Below are 18,898 nucleotides of genomic sequence, written 5' to 3'. Positions count from 1 at the left end.
TGGATTTTGGATAGATTAATTACTATTAGTTTAATCATCTTAATTAAAAGTGTTGTTTAAGTTAAGTGGATTATCAAAGCAAACCTACTAATTCATCATCATACTCATTAATTTACCCTGTGTATCGAACATTTCAACTAACTTGGTAAAATTATAAAAGATGATATTAATGAGTTATCGTCCCTAATTCTGATAGCTGATTAATTATTAGGTAGTTGTATGATGAATATTGGCCCTCGCTCCATTGTTGTCATGATTTCATTTGTAAAAAAAATAAATAAAAAAGTAAAATGATTTATTAAACTGTCTATTAATTAAGCGAGAAATTAGGTGTCAATCTCTCACTATATGCATTAGTGATTCATCATTTAATTAATGAATGAACCACAATATGCAATTCATGGACTATACAACCAGTTGTATATGTTGTACGGTGTAGAATCTGAGCTTTGTGAAAAAGTATCCGAGCTTTATGTTAAAGAATATGAACTTTATTAAAAAGTATTGAACTCATCCATTCACACATTAAAAACATAAACTTTAAATTAGCTCAGAAAGAATACATATAAGCTCGTATTCTTATATCTTGGTTGTACCATGCTTATGGTACAACTGAATGTATAATCCTATTTGTGCACAACATGTCAACATGTATCGTCCCTAGTTGTGATAGCCGATTATTAGGTAGTGTGCGATAAATGTGATCCTTGGTACTCCAATGTCGCCAATGATGTCATTTGTAGAAAAATTACCTAGTAAAATGATTCATTAAACTGGTTGTTAGTGATTCATTAACGAATTTTTTTTTTTTCGTTTCGTCACAGGTTTAGAATATAAGGTGTAAAATCATACTCCGGATTGACCATATTCATGCTCTAAGAAAGCACTAAGCATATGTGATGTGAAAATTGGTCCAGAATGAAGCTTGAATTAGGGGTAAGAATTGAAAACACGCTTTTGAAGTTTTGATGTTGTGGCCATATTGACTTTCCCAAAGTGATTGACTTGTGCCTTTACTTTGTGAAGGACTTTAGAATTTCATACGGAGTACATCATAACAACAATCATTACATGAAAAATATGAACGCAAACCTACTGAAATTCAAAAAAAAAAAAAAAAAAAAAATTGTCCCATTTCTCATTTCTTACTTTACTCCTTAGAAAAAAAGAGGTCTATAAGGATTATAAACATCAATTAGTATATTTCTATGATATATCGACTTCAGAGTATTATACGACTATATGTGTAATAATATTTAAAATCCTCAACAACATTAGACTTTGAATCGGTAGTAAATATACTTTATACCTCTAGAAGTATTATTAATCTATTTGTGCATAAATTTTAATATCACTATTACCTCATAAATCATCATAATATTGAATAAAAGACACTCGCTTTTAAAGTTTTAAGATATCAACTTCTAAAATTTAGTTTTATTTGGATGAACTTATTTATCGTAACCCAATTATAAAAAGAACTTATTCTCGATATGTAAAGGAAGTTGAATTTGAACCACCCGATGATACTAGAATTTGATTGAAACATTGTAACAGTTTGTCGAATTGAGTCGCTTATACAAATTACTTGAAAATGTAATATTTTTCCATATGCAAGCAAGAATAATAAAAATCATAATAAAATCCATTTCATATATAAACGGTCTTTGAAGAAATACATAAGAACAAAGATACAACTTTGCGTTAACATTTTTAGCTAGCTAGTTAGGGTTAATGCAAAATGTTGATGAAGCGGATAAATTTTCTCCATTTTTGTAGAAAAAACCTTAAAAGAAAATTCATCTGCTTCATCATTTTGCATTAATCCAAAACTTTATTGATTAATTAACAACAAAAACACTCCTTAATAATTAGCAAACTCATCATAGGCAAATGCTCTGAAACAAACCGCTCCTCTTCCTTGTCGAGAAATTTTTTGTTGCAGAGCACAAGCCTTGATATCGATATATATATATATATAAACCTAAAAAACTTAACATCAAACCCTTAATTATGCAAATATCGAACTAATGATAAACTTCTGTCAAGAACAATGAAAGGGCGTCACCTGGTGGTACTAAGTTTCTGTACCAGTACTAATACTGTTGTACTCTCTCACAAGTCACATGCAGTACGTGGACCTTACAACTTAGTACCACCTGGTGGCGCTATCTCATTTTCCTTTTGCTGATAAACTAGCAATTGCCCTAGCTAATCATCTTCAGAGCCAGTAGTAGCACAACCCCTCTCCTTCTCGAACCCTATAAGGGACGGGTGGGGGGAATGACCCATACCGAAAGACCTAATATGGTCCTTAAGGGATCTCTTGTGCTTGAAATCGGAGCCACAAGTGCAATACCAGAGCTTGCCACAGTTTTTCTCATGTGTTCTCCAATCTCCTTTAACTGCAAATGCTTTACTACATTTTCTACACATGAAGCCTTTTATACCATGTTTTCTCTTGAAATGGGTTTGGAGGGTCCGAAAGTCCTTTAACGGTTTCGCCCGTGGGTGGTTAATGTTGTTCTTGCACCCTTGTGCACAACAAAAGCATGGTAGCCTTAGCATTGCTGCTGGTTGTGCACCTCTTAGTGAATGAGGTCCCTTCCTATACTCTGAGCCATGACCCCACATATGCATCTGCCATAATTAATGGAAATTCAGCAATAAATTGATAACTAGTTTAGATCACGTGCAATTACATAATTTTTAATTAAGAGGGGATACAAATGAGCAAAAATTTGAAATAATATTACGTTTTTACGTTAAACGTTCAAACCTGTTATTTGTAGTATATAATAATTTCATAATTTATTAAGATTTATAATTATTACTCAGATAAAAACGTAATACAGTGTACGACAATCTTGCACATTTACGTATTTATTTACTGGTAACAATAATAACAATGATAATAGCCATACACAAGACCAACTAATTAAGGTTATTTATCCTTTGAAAATCGAGAAATGTTTTATTTGCGAATTAAAAAGAGAGTGATGTGATTATTACATATGGTTAAGATCATAAAATACAATGTTATGTTACATTTCTCTATAAGATCATATGAGGATCATAAAAGCTGTGTGAAAGCAAGAAAATAAAAGTAAGGTATGTGAGCATGAATGCATGATGAGTCTAATAGTACTACCTAGAGATATTACTTTTTTTGTTTTGTTTTATATGTCCGACTTTGCTAAGTCACAAATATTCACTCAAACATTTTCCTTTATTTTTTTTTCTGAAATAATCTATTTAAGTCTAGGGAAATTTCAAATATAATTTGAGTACGTATTTACATGGTGCTTCGTATGCTAATTGACTTACCATCATATTGAATAATTTGCTTTAAATTTTCCAAATATTTTCAATTGTTTCTAGATGTCGGCTAACTTAATCAGTATAGTCTTACAGAAGTGGTATTTAGCACATAGATTCTAATACGATTTAAAACATAAGCCCAAATTATTCCCTAATAGCTTAATCATATCTTTGATTATTCGCTCTTGTAACTTCAAATTCTGGTTCCGCTGCTGATAGAGTGGTAGTATATATATGAAAAGAGATTAATAATAAGAGTGAAGGCATGAGAGAACGTACCTGCATGTTGTTGTAGCGGTTGAAAGTCTTGCTACAAATGGAGCAAGCAAATTGCATGGGACCAATAAGAATTTGTGCTTGAGTTGGTATCCAAAACCTACCACTATCTATGTTAAATGATGATGATGATGAGTAATCATAATCCATGTTATATGCATCCTTATGATCATCATGATTAATCATCATCATCATACTTTTTTTCTCTTCTTTTAAACTCAAATAATTAGGCTTGGCTTCAACTACCCCATCATCTTCATCATTAGAGTACTCTTGATCATGGTAATTAATGGAATTATTACCATTTTTACCATTACTATTAGGTAACCCTATGTGTAAAGCAATTGTAACCCTATCTTCCTTGTAAATTCCATCATTACCCTCTTCTTCCTTCATTGGCCTTGCCTCACTAAGTCTACTTAGTAGAGGCAAGGTCGTCTCGCAATCATCTTCTTCTTCCTCCTCGTCGTCTTGATGGTGTTTGTAGAAGAGAGGAAATTCCATCATTGTAATAGTAGGGTTTGTGATTTCTTGGGTTATGGTAGGTGAATTAGTAGAAGAGGAAGGTGAAGATGAATCACTTGGTGGTGATGTTGATGATGATGATGGTGATTGATTATGTTGATGATCTTCTAATGGTGGAGATGGCTTGAGCCATTCAATGAAGGTTGGAGCTTCATCAAAGCACAAATCCATGTTATTTACATGATAATAGAAGCAAAGCTCCTATCTCTACCCTTAGGTTTATATGAGGTTATTATGTGCTTATATTCCACCTTAAAGTAGGAAAAGGGTTTGAGTATGATGTCATTTAGTTATATCAATGGTTGCTTCACATGTCACCAATTATAATTTAGTATATGTGGCAATTGAAATGTCTAAGATACATGGTTGTGGGTTTTAAACAAACCGGTTTAATAAAGGATGTTTTAGCTTAGTGGTTAAAATGGAGATATAATCGACAATAGATACCAGCTGATTCGAATCCCCACACCCCAGATAAAGTATAGCCCTTGCGACTTATTTGACAAAAAAAAAACAATAAAATAAATCGATTTACATGATTAGCTAGATCGTACCTAATACGAGACCATTAAGATATACTCCGTATATAATAACACAACAATACCCTTAATTATAAAAATATGAAGTATTAATACTTTAATATTTGGTCGATTATTATTTGTCGTTTGCACGAAATTGACTACCCAACATTTTTTACCTTTATCTATTGTTTATAATTTTGGTAAATTACCCACTTATTTATGTTTAGAATAGGGCCGGGTCGGGGTTACCCGTGTTTATTGTGGGGTTAATGAAAATGACATGGAAAATCAAGTATTTGGATTGATTAAGAGAATCCTATAATTAGCTTACCTTACGCATTGCAAATCATAGTATAAAATTATTATGCTTGATTTGATAATAATTTAAGACAAATAGTACGTACCGTGTATGAACACACTGAGTATATGCAGTATTATTGTGTTCATGGGATTTTTTTTTGTTTTTTTTTTTGGTTTTTTATTATTGTAATTTGGTTGTAGTGTCTTGGTCATTGTTGTTGTTTTAGTCATAAACACGGACAATACCTTTCCTATTTGAATTATGTTAATTTTTAAAAACCGATGACAAAACAAGTTCGGTCATGTATATTTCATGGTTACAACTTACAAGTATTAAGGGAAGCAAATTTTAAACTTTGATCACATGTCAATGACATTACTTGCTTAATTAGCTGACATCTAAACGTCGATATCATGCAAGCATTTTTATGTTAAATAATTCAAGCTATTTCAAGTACTACACACAAATACACAATACTCATAATTTATAGAATTGCACCATAATGAGTTACAAGGAAATAATTCGCTCATTTGGCAAACTCAGGTCGTCCCCTCAAGAAGTCTTTTCTATTTGCTAACCCCATTCTTTTTCAAATAATGTAATAATAAAGTTTAGCTCGGAGAGTCAGCTACACATTGTGTAAGGAACCTTTCTTTATTGTTGCCAAAAAAAAAAAAAAAAAAAAAAGAGTTACAAGGAAGTAAGGAACACACAACGAAGGGTTCGATGAAGTTTTAATACAAAATTTTAAACCTAGAGGTTAAGATCAAAACTGTAACTCGATATTGGACATATTCATACGCGGGAAAGCGGAAGAAGTATTTAAATCATAAACATTCATTTGATTAATTTGGTTATAAAATGTCGTATCGCTATTAATTATGTTTTACACGTAATACTATTTTGGGACAAAAATTGTGGATAAGAAGCAATTAAATTAAAGAACTTCATACGGACTAGTACTCTATTGAATTATGTTCAAAATTAGCTGCTGAATGAATAAGCATAACGAGACAAATTAGTGTTCTATTCAATTCGGATTTAATTAGTTCGTGTATATACTTGATTTGATAATATTATGACATTATGTTTACGATTGTTAATCCAGGTTCACATCCAACACGACAAACATTGAAGTGTATACGCACCAAAAAAAAACATTGAAGTGTATATGTGAATAGATTTAGGACTCTATAAGAAACAAAATTGATTGGTTGACTGAAAATCAGTTTAATTAATACGGATTTTCTAATATGTACTTCCGGATACATGTTTAGTTCATTAAAACTTGTAATAAGCAATAATTTATTCTAATTTTTTTAAAAGAATCTTTAATTATTTGAGTATTTAATGTGTATTCCAAAGGTAAACATTAGAAAATCCAATATATGTAAAGAGTCCAACTTCTGACTTTAAAGTTAGAGTTTTGATTTTCATGGAGTTAAAATATAGCCATGTTGGTAGACGATTTATAAACACTACTTTAAGTCATCAAAGAGGTCGGTGATCTGCCCTGACGACCTTAAACTGGATAAATCGTACCCTTAAATAACCTAAACTTTAGCGCACCAAAAAATATTCAAAATCCAATATATATACATAATACAACCAACTAGGATTTATTAATATGTAGACACTAAAAAGCTTTAACCAAAAAAAAAAAAAGGACCGGTCTAATGAATGAACATATAATTTAAAAAAATTAACATGGACAAAAGTCATTATTTTATTTTTCATTAAAGTTTTATCACATGGATTATATAAAGCTTTCAATATAATGCTAACAATTGCACATGTCAGTTAACTCCGCTGATAAAGTAGTAAGACATGGTACTCTATTATCTGGATTCAAAACTCGTTCATTTAAATTTACTCTAGTGACTCCCTTTACAAATAGCTAAATTATTTACGCATTAAAATGTACTCCGTATTTGAATGATCTAATTATCATTCATGGATGAATTAGTATTCTATGAAAAGTAGACAATAACAAGTGTAAGCTCGATCAAGTCTTTTTAATCTCAAGGGTGTAAAAAAGATTAAAGTAGCTAAAAACAAGGGTGGACAATGAAATCGTCAAGAATATAGTTATGGCGGATTTTCAGGGGAAATAAAAGAATATCTAAACATTATTTATCATTATTTTTTGTTCCAAATTCTAGCCATTTTCCTTTGTAATATTGTGATTTTAATATCACTATTTATGATTCTCCTAATTAAAAGGGTACCACCATTCCACCCATTTTGGCCATTATCACCTTTCTATTTCATACTATCCCTTTTATTTTCATTTCAAGCGTTTAGACCACAAATAGGATCCTACATCTTGTTGTACAGTAGCATTGTACAACAGACCCATATTATATACTCCCTCCTATTCTTCTTTTTCTTCCTCTTTGGTTGGGGCACAAATATTAAGGAGGATAATAAAATATGAATTGTGAGTTGGGTGGGGTTTGATGATAGGAGAGAAGAATGAATAAAATAAGGAATTGTGAGTTGGGTGGGGTTTGGTGATAGGAGAGAGAAATGAATAATTAGGAATTAAATAAAAAATTGTGAGTTGGGTGGGGTTTGGTGATAGGAGAGAGGAATGAATAAAATAAGATTAAAAAGTTTCCAAAAAAGGAAAGGGGAAGAAAACCTGAATAATCCGTTTTAGGAAATAGGGAAGAAAATAGAGAATAGGAGGGAGTATATATCTATCTAAGCCCAATAAAAATAAAAATAAATTCTACGCATCTCCTTTTTCCCTAATTCTGATTTCTCTTCAGTCGACAAACCCTCTTCTTTCCCTTCTCTAAATTTCTCTTAAACGACACTCGACAAATCTCTCTTCTCCATAATTTTGATTCTAAAATGGTGAAAGGGTAACAATTTACATCATTATCAAGAAGGAAAAACGCATCTAACAATATTTCGTGAACGAGAAGCAATTTATATCATCATCAGGAAGGAAAAATGCATCTAACAATACTTTGAGGTAAATTTCTACACCAATCATACGAACTATTATTAAAAGAATACGAAGTAAAAAATCCGAGCACCTAAAAATACGAGCTATTAAGATAAGAATATGAGCTAATGTAAAAAGAATACGAGCTTAAAGGATCACGAACTTAAAAAAACGAGCACATAAGCATACGAGCTATTAAGATAAGAATACGAGCTAAACTAAAAAGAATACGAGCTTAAAAATACGAGCACATAAGAATACGAGCTATTAAGATAAGAATACGAGCTAATGTAAAAAGAATACGAGCTTAAAATGATCATGAGCTTTAAAATACGAGAATATAAGAATACGAGATATTCAGATAAGAATACGAGCTAATGTAAAAATAATACGAGCTTCAACTATTTTCATGCATTATAAATTTTGGATAAAAAAATTCCTTCAAGATGATGCTCAATTCCGCATAGTCAATTAATTATAATAATTTAAGGGAATAGATGATTCATTAACGGGATGATGGAGGAAGATGAAAAGAAGTTAGAAAAATATGAAAACAGTCAGGGAGAGAATGAGGATTGGATTGAAAATTGAATTACGTTACCCTTTTTTTTTGCAAAAATATTTTAAAAAAGGCTAAAATAACCTTAGATGTACAATGCTCATTGTACATCCAGTTGTATAGTCTTTGAACTGCGTTTAGACTCTTATAAACTTTTCTCAAGGATATATACATCAATCCCTTGTGTACTTTTGTTAGTTTTGTGTGAAAATGTGAAAATATGAAAATATGACATAATTTTATCAAAATTGTTACCAAGGATGTCACTGGGCCGAGCCGAGTAGAAACATTTTCCATATTCAATTTGAGTTAAAGTCTAATTTACATAATCGAGCATGTCTCACTCGACGACTTCATCCCTTTTTCTTTTTCACTTATTAATGTTTTAATTGGCGTGTATTTCAAAACGTAACAAAGTAAATGTTTCAAAATATTACATAATACGAAGTAATTTAGAATATATTAATCTGTAATCGATAGGAGGGTATGAAATAGGTAAAACAAATATTAATGATTTTCACTCCCGACCTAATTAATACTCATAGGCCCGTGACGATTCGAAGAAAATGATTAAAAAAGAATAACAAATAAGATAATATAATTAAGTAGAGAAAAAGGGGTTAAACAAATGGATCCAAGATTAGATAGATTGTCTAGAATTTTGGCAATTCGAAACTTTATTGTGTACCCTTTTTGCGTAACGTTGATTGACAAGTTACCTAATACCAACTTACGATTTGTAAAAGCAAATTAACTACCTCCATTATATGCTAGTAGTAAATTGGATATCAACCCTAAAGTGATATTATTAACACGCGGAGCTACCTTAAAGTTATGGATGGGCCTTATTATGAACAATAATTGCTTAATTTATAGGATTAATTAAAAAAAATTAGCTTTCGTTTGGAGATAGTGTTTCTAATCTATCTTCGTAATTTCGTATCATGCTTTCGTTTGGAGCTACCTTTTAATATTGATTTTACAAAATAAAAATATTCTTTGTGGTTTATGGTTTGGCCTTAGTTGGCAAATTCTCATTTCAAACAGGTGGTATCATATCTTAAATTAAAATGGATAAAAATATAACTATTTTACGATAAAATGTGAACATTTTCTGATATAAAGTTATCGATCAGTTTATTGTTAAAAAGTGACAATTTTAAAGCATTTTTATTATTAAATAATCACTCTATATTTTAAAATGTTAACGTTTTTTTTGGTTTTTAGTTAATATCGACTTAAGAAAAACTAGTCCGGTTAAATTAGTCTAGTTATATTTGGCTATGTTGCCAAGTTGCCAACAACGGCATTGACTTGCCACATTTTGAGTGTTGAAAACGAGAGAGCCGAAAGAGTGAACCCATTCAAGTTAAAGATTTGAAACGCTATGCAAAGTTTTATTATACAAATTGTAGTCAAATTGCACGTGAACTAAAATTCTTCTTGAAATATATAATGGAGGTGACGCGTGAGTAGAGATTAATTTTGTGTCAATAGCCTTCGAAGATGACCTTTTGATCGTTTCAAGAAAGACATTTTGGTTTCTGATCAAATAAAATAGTTTTGTAATGTGTGTAAATCGATTAATTAAAATGGTTTATCATCGAATAATATATAGCCATTTTGGTTCATAACAATCGTACAAGGACAAGTTGAGCACAAATACTATTCTACAACCAGTTGTATAGTAGCATTGTACAACCGCTTCAAAGTTGTTGAGCTCTTACACAAAGTTGTTGAGTTATTTTACAAGTTATTGAGATATTTTATGAAGTTATTGAGCTTAATAATTATTCTGTTAAGCTTAGTAACTTTGTATCATAACTCGATAATTTTATTAATAGAGCTCGATAACTTTATAACAAGTTCAAGTACATTAAATAAGTTGTATAATACATTAACTGCAAGTTGAGTGTAAAACGTATGGTATAAGGATTATCAGGATTCAATATTGATATATTACTCCGTATTAAAGAATGAGGTTTTTAATTGATAGCTTGAATTTGATCTTTCTCGTCCACACTGAAAAAAAAAGAATTTGACTTTTATGATTGATGGTATCAAGCTATACCTCGCAAGTGCACGATTCTATCGTTGTACACTATTAAGGGTCGATCCCACAAGGAGTTGAAAAGATTACTAATTGTTCTAATCCGATCGTTTAGCTAAGTCGAAAATAAAAGATGATGGTTGTTATACTAATGCTACCTAAAATAAAGAGAAATGCAAACTTAACAAAAGCAAGGAAATTAAGCAAGAACGAAGGATAAGGTGTAATTCAAATAATTTAAAGGCCTAAGACTCGGTTCTTCCCAAACAATTCGCAATTCCACATGGTTAAATTTCTAGGCTAATCACAAAGGTAGTTAGGTGAGGAGGTGACGGCTCTAATTCGCCTAAGACCCCCCTCTCGGGTTCGAAATAGGACACTAGCACTACCCACCAACCCCCCTCTCGGGTTCGAAGGTCGGAATCCCTAACTCAATACCCCACTACCCCAAAAACATGCATTTTCCCGAGGTAGTCCGATATTCGCTAAGGTCATTAAGCCCCATCAATACCCGGGTCATCCCACTCCCTCTCTCGAGGGTCGATTTCAAACGCTAATTTAGAGGTGTCCTACCCGGTTTCTCCTTTCGGTCTCAACCGAGGTCAACAATAGGGTCAAGTCTCGGGTACCCAAATCACAACCTAACCAACTCTCGTTGGTGGTCAAGGGTCGTAAGTCAACACTACCCAAGAGTCAACCCATAACCCAAGTCATCCCTCTAAACTACCCTCACCAATTTCCCCAAATAATTAGCCTTTATGAAATTCAATTAATGAAATTACTCATGTCGGGTCAAACCGAGCCCTAGTGGAAGACTACTCACTAATCATGGTTCTAATTGCAAAATTAACAATAAAGATGGAAACTTTGGTCACAAACATGGTGAGAAGATGAAATTCACTACTAAACATGCAACAATCTAACAATGGGTGGAAGGAAAGATGATTTAATCTAATAATGAGAGAGATTTAAGCCTAAAGACACAATCTTTAACCAAATCAACTCAAAGATTAAGTCTTTGAGGACAACTACCCAATGATGAACAAAAGCAAGAGGAACAAAGGAAAGATGAACAATGATAAGATGAGCAATGATGGAATTAACAACAACAAACAAACAACAACAACAATTTTAACATAAACAATCAAACAAACATAAAAGATGAACAAAATGTAAACAATCGAAAATAGGGAGAGAAATAATACCAACAAAATAGTGAAAGAGGAATTTGGATAGAAATAATAAAGAAGGAAATCCTTCAATCTTCTTACAAACCCAAATTCAATCACTAATTGATTGAAGAACTTCTCTAATTAAAGAAAGATTAACAAAGAGATTAAGAAAGTTTAAAGCTTGAAAGGGTAAAATTTCTGGATCTAGGGTTGTGTGTACAAAGGGGTTTAAGAGGGGGTATATATAGGTTATACAAGGATTAGGACCGAAATTGGAAATGGGCTTTGAAACTCGTAAATGCACTCCCGGCCGGTCAACCGGCCGCCGGTCAATTGACCGGCTGGGAGATCTCTGGAAGTTTTGAACAATTTTGAGGTCATCAGTGTGCACGGCCGGTCGACGGCCGCGGTCCCCGACCGGGCTGGGACAAACTTGACTTTGAAGCTTGACTTTTGCCTTGGAGGAACTCCCAGCCGGCTAGCCGGCCGCCGGTCATTTGACCGGCTGGGAGTTTCCTGTAACATTCTTCCAATTTCTTTGTTTCCTAAGCTCAAATGTCCTCCCAGCCGGCCAGCCGGCCGCCGGGCCACCGGCTGGGAGTGCTTCTTCACAATTCTTCCTCCATTCTCCTTGTAGATGTACTCCCGGCTAGCTGGCCTGCTCATTTGCCTACCGGGCCGAGGGTACTCCTCAAAGATAATTCCCTTCTTCTTTCATGCAAGGCTTAGAAATCCCGTCTATCTAGCTTCGTTTCGCCCGTTCCCGCCTCAATTTCTGCAAGGGGGCCAAAGTGTCATAGTAAAGGGAATCGGGACTAGAAACGAGAGTAAAGGGGGTACAAAACCGCCTTAAATGGGGTCGAATATGCATGAAAATAGAGGGAAAAAGAGTGCAAAATGGTCCTATATCAAACCTCCCCACACTTAATCCTTACTCGTCCCCGAGTAAGTCCTTAAACCAAATGTACAAAGCATTATTATGATAGACATGGAGAGTGGATGCACAATATAAGCATCACTCAACTAAACTACTACTTAAGCCGATCGAGTATTAGCGCACTCAACGCCCCTTCAACTCACAATTTGACACCCATGAGGGGAGAGTGCCCTATTGCAAGGCAAGTTGGGTCTTGCTACAAAACTTTTGACACATTCATCATGAAAGCACATAATCAACAAATAGAATGCATCTAACAAAATGATCCACCTTCCTCATCTAAGTGGTCGGATTTTTCAAATAACAAAACATGGTCTCGGTCGGGAGTACCGTCTCAGGAGTGCCAAATGAGGTGCCAACCCCCTAAATGTGACAAAAGCAACCCATGTGTGACCAATGCTCAAGAAACTGATTCGAGAGCGGGGAAAGGGAAGAAAGGGCAAGACCGCCGAGAATTACAAGGCCGACACAAGATTCGACCAAAGGACCCATGACTAAGGGGACCAAGGCAACGACACCCTCACGGTTTTCACTCGTCACTCAATGAAAGAATAGGGTGATTTTTGTGACAAAAAGTAACCAAAACCACTCGACTTACTCGACTAGCGAAAACGTGCCCGCAATCTAATGTGTAAGACCGTCCTATGTCCAATGAAATGCAAACAATGATAAAAATGCATACAATATGAAGCAAAGGGTTACAACGGGGCTAAGGAGAAGGTCAAAACGGGATTGGTGCAAGCACCGTTTGGATATGTGGAGCTCAAATCAAGAATCGTCGACACATCACATCCCATCTCTTATTGCAACACATGAGACACGTCTATGCCCTAACATAGCAATGATGACCAAAACTATGCAAAAATTGCATAAACCCAACTCAAGTAGGAAAAATTTGATAAAACTCCTTTTATTTCAACAAATGGTAACGTCTACACCGTAACAACGACTCGGTTTCCCAAGTCATGCAAAAAATGTGCAAACCCGACTCATATTTGGAAAAACATCAATTTGCCCCTTTTTATTTAGCAACGGCTTTTTCTACCCCTTTAAATGATGAGTAGGGGTGTTGCTTGCCTTTTTCTTTTCTTGACAATAAACAAATATATACAACACAAGTAACTCATTTTTTGGCTTTTTCATGACTTTTTCACTTTTCTATTTCGTTTTTCATTTTTTTTTTTTTTTTTTTTTTTTTTTTTTTTTCAAAACCTCTTATTTATATACAACACCAAATGTAGACAAAATTTTCGACCCAATGGACATGTACTTCGTCCATCATCAAATTCCGACTCCACCACCTAGACACTTCTACAAATCATGACCCATTCTTGATTAAGGAGGGGTGTTTTTGAGATGTAGCTCTTTTAGTGGGTATGCCAAAAGGAATAGGCTAAGGCTCAGAGGGGTGAATCAAAAAGGAAATCAATGCAAGGGACGAAACTAAGCTAATTTGGCTTTTGTGAGGTTCATAAACCGATTTTTGCTTCAAATCATATGCACAAAAATGTAATGCAATTTCATGGTCTAAGGACGATGCGACACACTTATGCGTAATGATGTGACACGCCTCGCGAGGAGACCTACTCTCAAACCTAGATGAGGGCGGGGTATGAATGTACCCGCCCTAGGAGGCTCTACCCTTACTTTTGAGTAGTTTAGGTCGAGCCAAAGGCCTAGTCTACGGCCCAAGGTGTCACAAGATCGGTCTAGACTCTTTGGTCAAGCTCCCCCTTCCTTGGCTAACTAAGAGGCCACGGGTGCGAGTCACGAGGAGGGGGAAGGCACAATTGAGCACATAAGTTCATCATGGGGGTACTTGGTTCCCTTCCTTTGACCATGTTCTTCCTTAAAAATTTATTTACAAACTCAATGCAAAAGAAAGAAATGCAACAAGTATTTACATGTGAGCAAATGCATGCGGAAATTTAAACAAACATGAAATGAAACATGCAACAAATTGGCTAAACCTAGCAGCAAAACAACACCAAAATTCCAAACGGTCTCCCAAGGAGACACCCAAAGCAACAAAAATCCCATCCTCCTCCATATTATACAACAATATAAAAAGAGAAAGAACGGGAAAAAAAGGAAAGAGATAAGAACGTCTATACCAAGCGGTCTTCTAGTCTCCTTTTTGCCTTGGATAGTCAATGTACCTTGCCACTTTGTTAGCCGAACACATGTATATACAATGCAAAATTTTTGAATTTTTGAATTTTTTCAATTTTTAGTCATTTTTTTTTAAATTTATAAACATTTACAATTATAAACAAATATACACGAGTGGATATTTCCCTCCCCACACTTGAGATGTACATTGTCCTCAATGGACAAAAGCATAGGGAGTGAATAAGAAAAGGAAAGGAACATATTTTTTGATTTTTGATTTTTCAAAGGGAAAATAACATATTTTTGTGATTTTTGTTTTGAAAAATTAAAAGGACATATTTTTTTTGGTTTTGGTTTTTTTTTTTTTTTTTTTTTTTTATATATGAAAACTCCCTCCCCACACTTATTTATTTACATTACTTCCAAATGGAAATAAATGTGTGGAGGGAGTACAAATTAAAAGACATATTTTTGTTGTTTTTTTTTTTTTTAGGCCCTCCCCACACTTATTTATTTACATGGGAGGGCATATTAGTGAAATAAATTAACATGTTTATGGTTTTTGTCATTTTTCAATTTTTAGTTTGTTTTTATTTTGAAAATGCAATGCATGCTCTATTCTACATGCAAAATTGAAATGACAATGCAAATTACGCTAAGTGAATGCAATTATTAAATGTGACAATATATTACAAAATTGAAATCTAATGCAACTTTATATGATGCAACTAAATGAATTATCAACTAAATGCATGCGAAAAATTTAAACATGGATGAGAAATTTGGATAAAAGGGAAGGATCATACTTGTCATTTGGATTGATTGGGAGGATAAACGAAACCATCAACTCGGGGACTAAGACCCCATGTCGTCATCATCATCTTCATCATCTTCATTACCATCACCATCACCATCAATTGCCCCGAACTCGGAGCCACGAATGAAATCGTCAGTGTTCAAGTGGACATCCGAGCTAAAATCCTCCATGGCTTGGCTCATACCAACAAACATCTCCGGGTGCCCTCCGGCACCACTGGACCCGCCCTCTTGGAAGATCGAAGGGGCACCCCCGAACCACCTCGCGTCATGTCCCTCCCCTTGGGAGGTAGGCGGGTGGGAAAACCGGAGCGCTAAAATAGTCGGGCCGCAAGTTAATATCTCCGTACTTGAAGGTCCCATCTTAGGATGTCCACCATCCGGGAATAAATAGTAGGAGGGGTGAAGGCCGGAGGGGTGTTTGTATTGGTTCCTCATACAATCATCATAGACCGGGAATTGACCAAGAGAATGGTCATAGTAAATCCGGTCAAGCCTTTGTTGAAGCCCATGCCGCTCATGTGCGGCGTTTGTCATATTAATTTTCATCTCCGCCATGAAGGAGACGAGGTCGGCATGGAGAGGAGGCGATTGTTGTTGGTGTTGAGAGGAGGACCCCTCTCCTTGTTGCAAGGGGCCGGGGACAAAAGGAGAAGTCGGTGTGGCATACCGCAAGGTAGACCTTGCGGGGATGATGGGTCGGCCACGAGCATACCGAAGGTTAGGGTTAATTTGTTGGGGGATGGAGGGGTCTTCAAGATCTTCGATCTCAAGCAAATAATATTCTTGGTTAGGCACCACTTTCATTTTGTCGGGGTTGGGAAGAGGGATAGAATTCCGATCAACTCCATCAACCCGAATTTGCCAATAGTCTAGGCCATCATTCGGGTTGGTCTTCAACCAACCGAGGTTGTGGTGGATGTAATTTTTGAACAACATTGTATCACCAATCATAGAACGCAACCCACCCAAGTTGACCCTCCGATTGAGCCTCTTCATCAAGTGGGTGATGAGTCCACCCACGACAATGGCCGTAGTAGAGGCCGGAGAATTGCTAAGCCGCTGTAATGTGAGGGCCAAATGGTGGGCAATGTCAATTTTGAAAGTGGGGAGGTTGTTGAAGGAGATGAGGGAGTGGGAGTTAGGGTTAGAGTGAGAGAGAGGGGAAGAAGGGGTCGAAAATAATGAAGGAATTTGGGGATTTTGGCGTTAAAACACGATCAGAGGGCTCCCAGCCGGTCAGGAGACCGGCCGCCGGTCACCCGGCTGGGAGTTCAAGTGATTTTTGAAATTTCATAAAAAGGATCAGAAAACTCCCAGCCGGTCAGGAGACCGGCCGCCGGTCACCCGGCTGGGAGAACACCCATTTCCCACTTTCTTCATACGTGCATTCCCAGCCGGTGGACCGGCTGCCGGCCTGCCGGCTGGGACTTCCTTCTTCAGAAAACTTGATGAAAATTCCTCATAAGCGCATCCCCAGCCGGTGGACCGGCTGCCGGCCTGCCGGCTGGGACTTCCCTTCAATCCAATTTGTCACATTTCAATTGTATACGTACTCCCAGCCGGTGGACCGGCTGCCGGCCTGCCGGCTGGGACTACTTTCCTTGTGTTTTCTTCAAAAATTCCAATAAACTTACAGGAACTTCCCAGCCGGTCAGGGGACCGGCCGCCGGTCACCCGGCTGGGACTCCTTCTCATCATGATTTCTTCAATAAACCCCTTATTCCAATTCCCATCATTTATTGGCCTCGTTTTCCGTGTTTTCAACTTTCAAACCCGACTCGGGACGTCGGATAAAGGCCAATAAAAGGTCAAACGCTTGTTCATCAAACAAAAACCCCAAGTCTTCAACACTCATGGCCGACAACAATCAAATTGACAAGTAGTATCCATCCAAAATTCCTCGAATTCTTCCTAAATGCATGATATATACAAAGATGCATGGGTTGCCTCCCATGAAGCGCCCTTGTTTATTGTCGTAGGCTCGACGGAGTTATGAATAACAATCAAAAATTTGGAATAAAAGTGGCAATTGAGCTCACATTCTTGATAATAGGGGTCCCGGCAATGTAGTGCTTTAGCCGTTGTCCATTTACCTTGAACGTTTGGTCTCCATCGGAAACTTCAACCGACCCATATGGAAAAGCTCGGACCACGGTGAAAGGCCCCGACCACTTTGACTTCAATTTTCCCGAAAAGAGCTTGAACCTTGAATTAAAAAGGAGAACCAAGTCACCCTCCTTGAATTCCCTCCTTATAATAGCTTTGTCATGGAACCGCTTGGTCTTTTCCTTGTACAACCTAGAGCTCTCATAAGCCTCTAGTCGGAATTCTTCAAGCTCATTGAGGTCAAGTAGCCGCTTCTCCCCGGCGCTCTTTAGGTCAAAGTTTAGTAGACGGATGGCCCAATGTGCCTTATGCTCCAACTCAACCGGTAAATGGCAAGGCTTATCAGACACCAACCGAACGGTGAAGTTCCTATTGGTGTTTTAAAGGCGGTCCGGTAAGCCCACAATGCATCGTTGAGCTTGGTAGACCAATCTTTCCTTGACCGGTTCACGGTCTTTTCGAGGATCATCTTGATTTCACGGTTAGAAATTTCGGCTTGGCCGTTGGCTTGCGGGTGATAGGCAAGGCTCCGCCTATGTTGCACCCCGTGCTTCTTGAGTAAAGCATCAAGAGTCCTCTCCCGGAAATGGGTTCCACGGTCACTTATCACAATTCGTGGGACTCCAAACCGGGGGAATATGATTGTCTCCATGAGCTTGGTCACGGATTTTGCGTCACAAGTCTTTGTTGGAATTGCTTCAACCCATTTGCTCACGTAGTCCACCGCAACAAGAATATACTCATTCCCATTTGATGAGGGAAAAGGGCCTTGGTAGTCAATGCCCCATACATCGAATAGCTCCACCTCAAGTATGTAGTTCATTGGCATTTCATGCCTCTTTGAAATGTTACCACTTCTTTGACACTTGTCACACTTCTTGACGTAGGTGGCCACATCGTGAAATAGGGAAGGCCAAAAGAATCCACATTGGAGCACCCTCGCGGCGGTTTTTCGTGAACTACCATGCCCTCCACTTGGCATGTCGTGGCAATGAGAGATTATGGGTTGGACTTCTTCATTGGGGATGCATCTTCTAATTATCCCGTCGGCACAAGCTTTGTAGAGACACGGTTCTTCCCAAAAATATTGCTTAAGGTCATGGAAGAATTTCTTTCTCTTATGGGAATCATAACCGTGTGGGATGACCCCGGATACCAAATAATTTACATAGTCCGCGTACCACGGGGTATCCATCAAAGCTAGTGCGAATAGTTGATCATCCGGTAATGTGTCATCAATTGG

The 18,898-nt window shown here is 36.4% G+C and overlaps 1 protein-coding gene across 1 annotated transcript; it reads right to left on the bottom strand.

Moving 5' to 3' along the window:
• Nucleotides 1-1,649: 1,649 nt before the first annotated feature.
• Nucleotides 1,650-4,502, bottom strand: LOC141591650 (zinc finger protein WIP3-like). Its single transcript, XM_074412053.1, has 2 exons — nt 3,601-4,502; nt 1,650-2,640 (listed from the first exon to the last, which is right to left on the bottom strand). Exons 1-2 carry the CDS (start codon nt 4,291-4,293, stop codon nt 2,212-2,214), a joined length of 1,122 nt encoding a protein of 373 aa, XP_074268154.1. The 5' UTR covers nt 4,294-4,502; the 3' UTR covers nt 1,650-2,211.
• Between the last annotated feature and the right edge of the window lie 14,396 nt (nt 4,503-18,898).

The sequence above is a fragment of the Silene latifolia genome, chromosome 7, assembly GCF_048544455.1.
Source record: "Silene latifolia isolate original U9 population chromosome 7, ASM4854445v1, whole genome shotgun sequence".
NCBI classification, from domain to species: Eukaryota; Viridiplantae; Streptophyta; class Magnoliopsida; order Caryophyllales; family Caryophyllaceae; genus Silene; species Silene latifolia.
Note: the sequence above shows the minus strand (reverse complement) of the source record. Positions and strands in the feature narration are given on the sequence as shown.

Coding starts and splice junctions, on each gene's coding strand:
- LOC141591650 (XM_074412053.1), bottom strand. CDS start 4,293: ATGGATTTGTGCTTTGATGAAGCTCCAACCTTCATTGAATGGCTCAAG. Junction 2,641..3,600: donor ACCGCTACAACAACATGCAG/GTACGTTCTCTC, acceptor TAATTATGGCAG/ATGCATATGTGGGGTCATGG.